Source organism: Egretta garzetta, unplaced genomic scaffold (genome assembly GCF_000687185.1).
Source record: "Egretta garzetta isolate BGI_Z169 unplaced genomic scaffold, ASM68718v1 scaffold46, whole genome shotgun sequence".
NCBI lineage: Eukaryota > Metazoa > Chordata > Aves > Pelecaniformes > Ardeidae > Egretta > Egretta garzetta.
This window is the reverse complement of record NW_009260268.1, coordinates 3,159,823-3,170,697: the sequence shown is the minus strand read 5'-3', so window position 1 is coordinate 3,170,697 and position 10,875 is coordinate 3,159,823. Positions and strand designations below refer to the sequence as shown.

The following is a 10,875-nucleotide window of genomic DNA, read 5'->3' as shown; positions in this document are numbered from 1 at the left end:
AAACACTGGAACAGGTTGCCCAGAGAGGGAGTGGAGGCCCCATCCCTGGAAACGTTCAAGGCCAGGTTGGATGGGGCTCTGAGCAACCTGAACTAGTTAGCAGTGTCCCTGCTCCCTGCAGGGGGGTTGGACTAGATGACCTCTAGGGGTCCCTTCCAACCAAAAACATTCTATGATTCTATGATTATATAAACAAAAAAAAATTCTGATCAGTTCAATCCACACTGTTTTTAATAATTGTAAAAGGAATCATTTTCAAATGTGACTTGAAACTTAATTTCAAACTGAATTCTCATTTGAATCAAAGAAATAAATTTTTTTATCCAGAAAACATCAGAATAAGTCTTAACATGGGTTTAGTAAGTTAGTTTTAAAGTGTCTACTCCAAAAGGTTTTGCAGATTTTTGTAAAAAAAAAATAAAAAATCTTGACATATATTGACATATATTCTCCAGCTGTTATTTGATCAGCAGACAGAGGCTGTCACCTGTAATTATTACTGATAATCTGACAAGAGCACAGCCTATGTTTACTTTAAAGACATATTTAATTATACAAGTAAATGCAATAAAAATCTTATTTCAAATGAGAATTAGATGAAGCTTAAAAAACACCTTTAACACAACTTAATAAGCCTACTCTTTATATAGAACTGGTATTATTTAGACTTTATCTCTACAATTAATTTGGTTTTGTCTAGTAAATATGTAAATGTATGCATATACATGTGTGTGCATATATGTACACACACACCCCTATACACACTACTATAAAGGAAATGAAGGAAGTGGTGGCTGAGAAGCTTGCTTTCAAATGACAAGAAACCAAATAATCTCACAACTCTGACAGATTTTTTTTTTCTCCTTTTTATTCCAGTGATAATTACATCAATAAACCTGATTCAGCAAATCTGCTCTCTAATTCATTAATTAAAAAAATTTACTGCTACCACTGTGATTTTTCAAGGACATCAAAACCACATTCCAAATCAAAACAGCAGAGATCATCAGTTTATAGACGTGCAAAGCATGCTTTGCTTTCATGGTAACCTCTCAATTAAAACACAACTTAAATGAAAAAGAGCTGTTTTCTTTAAGATTTCCTTGTGCAAGCACATCCAGAAAAACATGTTTTGTTTAGGGGGACTGAACAGCAATACTTTTATACCGAACTTAAAATGAGGAGGGGGAAAAAAAAGAAATCTATGAAAAGTTAACCATTTCCAATTAGAAGAAAAAAGAAGATATAAATATTTAATATTATAGCAAATTGCAGAATAACATTTTTATAGACTTCATTTTCTCAACATGCTTCCTGCTCATTAATTTTTGGGTTGAATAACACAATTGACTCACAGACAACAAAACCAGAAAGGAAGTGAAGGATTTCTTTTGTACATCCTCTCCCACAAATCAGGACTAACAGGCACTACACTAACATTTTGGAATTGTTTTGGAAAATATCTTAGATGATGGAATATTTTTTGCATGGTGCGCAGCAATCTATTTCAGAGTTATGCTTGGAACGCTATTGTCTGAGCTAACTTCTAATTTTTGCTATTTGCATCGTTCGCTTCTGGTCCTATTTGTCATAGCTGGCCTTTAAAACAGCAGCAACATCTAGACAGAACATGCTAGGTGCAACGGTCTGAATTATCTTCTAGTGTCATGTGTTTAAAATGTCTGATCGGTCTTGTTAGCTTTTCTCTAGGCTAGCATTCTTCTCAAAATGTAGTCCCCAAACCAGTCACAGAGACACAGTATTTCTGTCTTAGCACTGTTGAGTGCTGTCTTGATTATTTCAGTGGCGCTGTATACAAAAGACACATTATAAGGTTGTGGAAGAAACCCTCACATACCACAGAAAACACCGTTGACAAATAACCACTATAAACTTTAGTTGATGGCTACCCAGGAGGAATACAGAAATGTTTGCTGGACATGCAGGACGGGGGATAGGGAAGCCAAAGCTTGACCACAGTTGAGGAGCCCTGCCATGGCAGAGGAAGAGTGAGCTATTAAGCACCACTTATACAAGCTGGGCATACACAAGGCCAGGGGACCAGACAGGAGGCATTCACGGGTGCTGGCAGAGCTGACCAATGTCAGTGAAGGGTCACTCTGTGATTCATTGAGAGGTCATGGCAGTGGACGAAAGTGTTTTGTAGTGCAAAGGCCAACTGTTGGCCAACATTAATTGCATTCCTCAGGGGCTAATATTGGGGCTGATGCTGTTTCATGTCTGTACTACACTGAATGCATTGAGAATGAATAGGATGGAATGTGCCCTCAGCAAGTTTGTGGATGACAAGGAGCTGGAGAAAGTGAACAACACACAGGCAGGATTGCCTTTCAGATGGATCTCAACAGGCTGTAAGAATTGGCCGAAAACCCTCATGAATTCCAAAGGCAGAATAACCTCATCTAACAGTACTATCTGGGAGCCCACTGGAAAGCAGCTTTGTAGTAAAGGACCTGGGGAGTCAACGTGGACAAGTTCAGCAGCGTGCCCTTTCAACAGTAAGGCCTAACCACATACTGGGTTGCGTTGAGAAGAATGGAGCCAACATACACTGGGAAGTGATTAGTCTCTTTTATTCAGCATTTGAAGACCACGTCTAGAGGACAATATTCAGCTTGGAGCTTGCCAGTACTCATACAACACTGACAAACTGGAATGAATTCAGTGGAGACTGACCACAGTGATTGGAGTGCTGAAGCATACACCTCTAGGAGAAGCTGAGTGAGCCTGGAAAAGGCAAGAGGTAGAAATCTAACTTTGGTCTTCCACTATGCAAGGCAGTGGTCACAATTCCAGCAAGGGAAACTCTGATTAGATATAAAGGGGGGGCGGAAATCACAATGACATTCGTTAAGCATCAGAACAGCTGCCCAGAGATGATGTGGAATCTCTCTTCTTGTAAATTTTCAAAACTCAACTGAACAAGGCCTTGAGCAATCTCATCTAAATTAGTTAGTCCAGCTCTAAGCAGATGATTGAACCACATGACCTCAAAAGGTCTCTTCTAAGATGAATTATTCCATGATTTTCTAAAGGACTGTGATTCAGCCACTTGCCTTTTTCATATTTGGGAAATTTGAGTATTCTTACTTAAATGTAGGTCTTTGCACTTGTATTTACCAAGCTGCATTTTTTCATGTGGAATTACTTCTCCAGCTTTCACCCTGTCATACAAAGCATTATGTGATTCTTTCCAGGTTACAGCGGTCTATTTGCATTACCCAAGTCATTAAGAAAGTCTTGACACACTATGTGGAGTACTATTTAATTCAACTTGCCAGTTCATGAAATACTGAAAATCATTCTTTATGGATTTTTCCAATAAGTTGTACATTTATCTTGCAATAGTGAGCCTAGACCCTGTGTCTTTATTTATGAGTATGTCAGGAGTGAGGCAATGTCAGAAGCCTTACTAATATCAAAATACCTATTAGTTAGCATCTGCTCCTTTTTCCTTATCAAGGAGGGACTTACACGATCACAAAAGGAAATCAGTATAGCTTGACAAGACTCATTTAGTACAAACACACACATGGTTAGTGTTGTAAAGCATAAACTTTTTACTTTTTTTTTTCTGGAACGTTTCCCATTTAACTGATTAGGCAGGTTCCTCCTCCTTCTCTTTGTCCCTTCTGAAGTTGTCCTGTTTGTTTGGTTTTGCCTTTCAGAACTGTATCCATCCTCAGTGATTTCTCAGACATGAGTCATAAAAAGCTGTAACACTCTATACATGCAGGACACATTTTATTTACCTAAGTAACCTCTAATCTTTTTATTTAATAGTATAAATGTTAGGTTTGTGATCTGTTACTCAGGTAGCAAGTGCTGAAACAAAACCAACCAGAATAAAACATATGATCAACATATTACCAGTCTTCCTTCACTGTGAAGTAATAAATCAACTCCCTCTTTTCCCTTTTCTTAGCATTCATGTTTCTGTACAACTCTTCACTGTTTTTGCTGATTATGTCTCAATTTTATTCGTATGCCTGGACTTCCCCAATTGTACCTTTGTAAGCTCCTCCTTAGAAATTTGACCTTTCTTCCATTTTCTGCATGTTTTTCTCTTGAAATTGAGATCTCTGGAAAAATCCTGAGCTATGACAGTTGGTCTATGAACACCTCTTTCACCACTCCTTAATATCATACGGATTTATAAACTTAACAGCCAAGAGTAAATTCTCTCAAATTTTCTTAGATTTGTTTTTCCTTGCAGACCCCAATTCTAATTTTATTGCTGTCAGCTGCTGTTAAGTCTACAATTCCTGTGCATCAGAAGATTTGGTTAAGTGTTTCCAAAGAGCCTCATCCTCTGGCCTGATGTTCTGCACCAGACTCCCATCATGAAAGCAGCATTAAGATGGCCCTCTGGAATCTCATGCCTTTCCTCAACAGCAAGTTCAGTGACACTCAAACCTCTGAAATCCAGGATATCCCAAAAAAATTACTGGAAAAGGTCAGCCCAGCTGTTCCCTCCATGGCTACCACTAGCCAAAGGAATTATTGCTATGATTTACAATTGCATTAACAGTGAACGCTAGGAAGATTTACTGAAATATATCCACAGAACTACAGTCATAATACAGTAGAATCTGAAAATTGGCATAACTACAGAAAACTTGTGATAATATTGCAGAAAACCAGGGATTACTACTTTTGTGTATGGATTTCTGTTCCACATGTCTGTACCCAAAGAAAAATTTGTATGCCTGTTTAGATATTAAATATTATTTCAGAGCTGACTTCTGTCAACAATAAAACAGACTGATTTCCTGGTCATGAAATTTCTTAGCAGCAAAGCAGGATTTAAGAGATATTGGCATGCTTAATGAGGGGTAGATAGGTGGTATGGCAGTAAGATGAATATTAATTCATCAGCTATGTGACTGGCTTTGATCAGCAGGCTCAGCATTTCGCTAGCAGGTACCAAGCAGCTCCTATTCAGTAGAGTTCATCTAAGTCAAGTTTTGCCTTAGCATAAAGAAGGATGTTAAACAGGTGAAAACGTGTAACACTACTTCCTGAATGACGTGCATTATTTAAGAATGCAGAGTTCAAGTATATGTTATAGATGTACTTGGTTAGAGAGAACAGATTTAAAATGTCTTGACAAGTATCTTACCAATGTATTTCTTGGTTTTCAGAGATCTGAATGCCAGTAAATTCACCATTCTGGAAGGACAAGAGAGTATTAGGTTCACAAGAATGCTATCTTCAGAAACTGGCTAAACTGGAGAAGCAGCAAGCAGGTGCCCACGCAGCTCAAACTGGTATCTTCTCTTAACAGAAATCCTCAGCAATGAACATTCTACCAGCAATATCTACTTTTCTGTATCTGTGAAAAATGTGTCCAAGTTTCAAATAATTTCTCTAACCAATTCAGAACAACTGCCTGAGGCCATGATCTCACACTCCTCTCTCCCTTTCCTCTTTTTATTTTCCTACATCCTGATCGCCTCTGGTCTTCTAACAAACCCCCATCAGGGCAAAACTTTCACTAAATAAGAAAATAAAACCTCACATTCTAGTGCCATCAGGACTATTTCCTGTACACCCAGCTAATCTCTGTAGCTGTGGGAAGAGTCAACTATGTGGCACGCATCTATCCAGAGTGCCCAACTCTTTTTCAGAAGTGCTGTCAATACTGCTTCCAAAGGGTCAGAAGGTGACGTGGACTTCCGTAAATCTTAAATGAGTGACTTCCCAGTCACAATCATCGCCACAGCCCGAGTTGCACTCTCACACAAAAAGTGCATACAAAACTGGTCATACACCTTTACAATAAATAAAAAAACTCCATAAGGAGCTGGACTTTACGAATAACTTTTTCAATTAACTTTCATGTTTTGCTTATTAGCTTTCTGATGTCTTCTGAAGTCAGGGATTGCTCTTCAATGGATTTAAAAATAATTTAAATAAATAAATGGATTCTAAGATACCTAAAAATATTTTGAACTTTTGAGCAAAAGGGCCATTTGAAGCCTAACTATCACTTCTAACTCATACTCTGCTGGAATATTTATGAAGTTTAAAAGACAAGCTTTAGTAATTTTAGAACAGCTTAACAACATAAAGTTACTGGCAAGCATGTAAAAGATGGGCTGCTTGTATTTCAAAGCCACATCTCCTAGAACAATTACTAACGTAAATTTCTTGATGCAGCATTTATGAAATAACTTGCAATGGGAGTGGAGAAGAAAGCCTGAAGAAGCACATGCGTGCTCAGTGTGTTCCAATTGATACATCATACATATGTGACACTGGTAGGCTGCCCAGATTAACAGATGCAGGTCCTCCTTCAGGGAGGCTGACAAGACAAATCTCTCAGAATATGATGCCGAGAGTCATCTATGGAACTTGAGTAAGCTCAAAGAAAAATATTTCTCTTCAGAGTGATTTACTGAGCAGTAACCTAACACTCTGAAGTGAGAATACATCTATAAAACCTATGTTTGGAAAACAGTTCTGATGTTCAAAAAAAAAAAAATCTGCTGGCATTCATGGTATGTTATTAGTATATTTAAACTTTTGCAACTTAATTAGGTGCAATATTATTTGTTTAAAGAAACTTCTAATCCTGCCAGTATTATTCACAAATTTTTGTTGCTTTTGTAGGATCTTAGAAAGACAATGTTGAGACCTCAGCAAATAAAACTTAGTATCGTTGAACTATTTCCACTTGTTCATTGTAATTATGCAACAGAACCTCGAGTTTTGCCTTCCTGAGGGATATACAATCCACAACTATTTCAGAAGAGCACATACACACAATGGTTACAAGGAAGGAAATAAGAAGTGTTTTAATATGAAGCTTCTCCTCTTGCCTAGCTGGCGAAAGAGAAAACCCCAAGTACATTCAACAAATGGTTAATCCTGAGTTCATAAACCTGTAGGATAAGTCACAGTTATCATCACAAATAGTCCCATTAACTCCAACAGGGTCTGCTTATGGTAATGGACTGTTTAAACAGTGAATAGTTTTACTGGGTGAACAGTGGGATCGCTCAAGAACTGAGGCCTGTAGGTGAGGAAAGTACAATCTGGTGGTGTGTTCTGCTCATCATAGCCTGTTGCTCCTTATCTACCTTAGAGGTAAACATGCTACATAGAAATGCATTTATCTGTAAAATAGTTACAGCAAAATTCAGTCAGGAAGCTTTCATACACAGCACAGGGGGATGCAGTACAAAGGACTCGTCGCAACTCTAACTTTGGTTTCAAAGCCTTATCAGATTCATCAGATTTTAACAGTACACTGGCACAGCTATTAACTTCAGGCCATAAATTAACAAAACTTGCACCTGCAGTTTGGTCCTTTGATTAGAGCACCTGTGCTTGCCAGGACGATATGGCTTCCCTGACTTTAAATTATATTTTCTATTCTACAGTGAACATTTAACATCCTGAGTTCCAACTATGTGTATAAAATAGTTTCTCAGCCAAATCTTCCACATTCAGTGGAAACAAAAATCCATAGAAAAATACCAAAGATGATTAAGCTTTTCACCGCTTCTGTAACATCTCCACTGAAATGGTGACCCATGACATGGTCCGAGTTATATATATTTCATAACCCCAGGAGACTCTCAAGCCATCAAAATTTCATTAGGCTCACAGCAGTCCCAGTACCTTCTTAAGTTGGACTGCTGGCCTCCCTATCAATAAATAAATCAACTGTAATCCTTTTTAGTGACTAAACTATTCTTTGAAGTTATATCAAACATCAGACATTCCTTGCATAATTTTAAGCAGTGCAGAATAACGTCTTTTCTAACATATTCACAGCCTTTTCACGCATCAAAAAATAAAATAAAACTCTAATTGTAAACTCAGAGTGGAAGTTTCGGCATATTGTAATCAGGCGTTTTTGTTTTTTAAAAAAATTGTAAATATAGAGTTTATTATAAAAGTATAGCAAACCTATTATAATTCTGAAGCAGTCACCTCTTTGGTAATGTAAAGATACAACTATCTAGGAAATTGTGTGTCTGCCTGCGAGTATATATAAACATGTGTTTTCAAGATCATTAACCTATGGTTTTACAAAAGACTCAAGCAAGTCTGTTCCAGCATAGACCTTTCAAAAGAAAAATCACAGGACAGCTCAACAACATATTCTAGATTGCTTTGCAGCTGAAATACCGAGTCATCCAACAGAAACTTCACTGCCAAAAGCAGGTAGGCAAGTACTCCTGTCCTCCTCTTTCAAAACTTGCCTCCAACTCAAAACAGATTTTCTAAGCAAACATCAAGAGCTGTCTCCTCAGGTACCACGCAGCATTAAGTCCAACACAAAAAGGAGGATCCCATCTCAGACAGCTGTCTTGCACAGGCATCTTCAGTTAGAATCAGCCATGAGAAAAAAGGCAACAAGTATAAATAATACCAAGATATGGCTTTGGTTTTGTCTTCTCAAACTGAAGTTAAAATAATAAATAGATAGGACTAAACATTAATGCTTGTAGTTTAAAATAAAACTGCCTTTTTTTTTTTGCAAAGGATTACCATACATACATACAATGCTGTTTCCCACAAGGTGTTACAGGTATTGCAAGAGGATAGAAATAAAATTGCTCTGACTTTTGTACAGCTGAGCAGACAAGTTTAATAAATTAATAAAATGACGTGTATACATGCAGGCAATAGCCATTACTCTAATTTTCATTTTTACTCATTTTTCTTTATTTCTCTTTTGAATTTGTCATATAGAAAGTCACGAAGTTAATAGAACAGTCATTTTAATTCTAGTAGGGCTGAAAGTCTGCTGCAAATAAAAAGAAGTTAAAGATAAAGTGTTTTCTAAGATTTGTGCATTTAGCACCACATTAGGTTCTGTTCATAACCTCAAGTGGAGGTAAAAAAATTCTGAAAAGCTTTAAAAATGAATCAGTCGATTGTATTAACCTCTTTTCATTTAAACACCAAGCCTTAATATACAATGGCCATACCCTACATCCTACAAAGCTGCTGTTTAGATTTTCTTTGCAGATTTTAATTGTGCAGTAATCCAGTCCCGAAGGCACATCAAAGGCTACATGTCCCTCTTCACCACAATTCCAATTGCTCTCATCAAGTAGGAAGTTTAAAGCACAATCAAATTTGTTTTCCAATAAGCTATTCTTTGCTTTCATTCATCCATTATAAAATCCTGCAACTTCTCAAAGATGTTTTTAAGAAGAGTTTACAATGAAACCTTTGATTGCAAGCAGGCCTTGGGGATCAACTTTATCACCACTTACTTAGCTGTTCCCCAAAGGGTAACAGGTGACATGGACTGAGATAAAGCAGAGCTAATCTTTTTTGTGAGTAAACTCTTTCAAAATTACAGCTAAAACATCACACCCAAAGCTTGCATTAGTTAGGACAGATAATGAATATTGACTTTTCTGGGAGGAGGAGAAAAAATATAAATAAGTAAATAATTTAAGGCCATTCCTCTAATGATTTAAAATTACCAAGTGTCAACCAAAATAGCAAAAAAACCATTAATTTATATATGGGCATATGCGTAAGAACTTACCATTTTCACTGTCGGACTTGTTTTCATGTTCGGTATCAGTCAGAGTGAGGGCTGAGTTGGAACGGCTCGACAGACAGGAACTGCGCCCTGACTTGACCCCCCTGCCCCAAAGTCTCATGGCATGCTCTGGAGACATCACTCCTTCATTTTCAGTATCAGCATCTGACCCTGCACTGATAGAGTAACCTCTGTGGGGGAGCCCCATTTCCGCACAAAATGCCAGTCCTCGACGAGTTGCTGGTTCACAAACTCCTAACTGCCTTAGGGTAAAATTCTGTCCTGATTAGGGGAAAAAAAAGATAACAAAAGGTGAGAATTTTTTTTTTTTTTTTAAAGAACCTAAAAGTAAAAACTCTTCATGTGTATAATTGTCTCAGGTATCACACAAGGTGTTTTGTCAAAACTCCACATGTATTACAATCAAGTGGATTCTTTTGTCTCCAGCTCTCTGCGGTGCCCCTTTTCAGTCATACTACGCCTTAGCACTGTTTTGTCAACTGCTTAAACACATCAAAAGTGCTCCTGGGTAGGAAAGAAACAGAACAGAACCTGCAAACTAAGAAAAGCCAATTCAGCACATGAAAGGATTAAACATAAATGGCAAACTTTTTTTTTTTATTTTTCAAAGCGTGAAAGCAGTAACAAGGTATTTGTCAGGATTTTTTTTTATTTTTTTTTTTTTTGCCCTGGTTAGAGGACAAAGCAACAGGCTATTTTCCCCATACTGATGTCACCTAACATGGCAACAGAAACACTAAATGGGAACCAACCTCACTTGGGCTTTAGTGGATCTCTCTGCCCTAATTTAATTCACCAATACAAACAGGAACATGGCCACCCATTACCTGCAAAGGCTTACAGTGGTTATTTTTTTGTATCTCTGTATTTTGAGAAGCATTTTAGGCTTTTACTGCTGACACAGAGTCTGTGCGTTTTACACAGACTTTTAGCCTCTGTTTTGGGGCAGAGCAAGAGACATAAGTGAATCCCAAATGATTGTATTAATAAATTAGGTGCAATAAACTCATGACACTTCAGTAACTTAAAGTGTCTAAATTATGCGACACTCAAAAATGACTGGCTTTTTAATGGCTGTGTCTTCATCCTACTTTTATGTCTGTAGATTTAAGACATTTTATGGTATATAGACACTAGGCAAGCTCATTTGCATCCCTATACCCATAATGCTTTTCCACCCTAGCCCACAGTTATTTCGTAGCTCTGGGAACAAATTAGAACACACATTCAATTTTTGGATCTGACAGACATCCTAATTTCTCCAAAATCAGTCATTTAAAATAAAAATACATAAGATAATTAAAGCTTGTAATATA

General features: G+C 37.4%; 1 protein-coding gene across 1 annotated transcript in view; it reads right to left on the bottom strand.

The window, feature by feature from the left end:
• The window catches only part of TENM3 (teneurin transmembrane protein 3), a 320,392-nt gene that overhangs the window by 295,728 nt on the left and 13,789 nt on the right, over positions 1 to 10,875 (bottom strand). Inside the window, 1 exon segment of the mRNA XM_035897781.1 lies at positions 9,542 to 9,820. Within this exon segment, the coding sequence (XP_035753674.1) occupies positions 9,542 to 9,820 (279 nt within the window).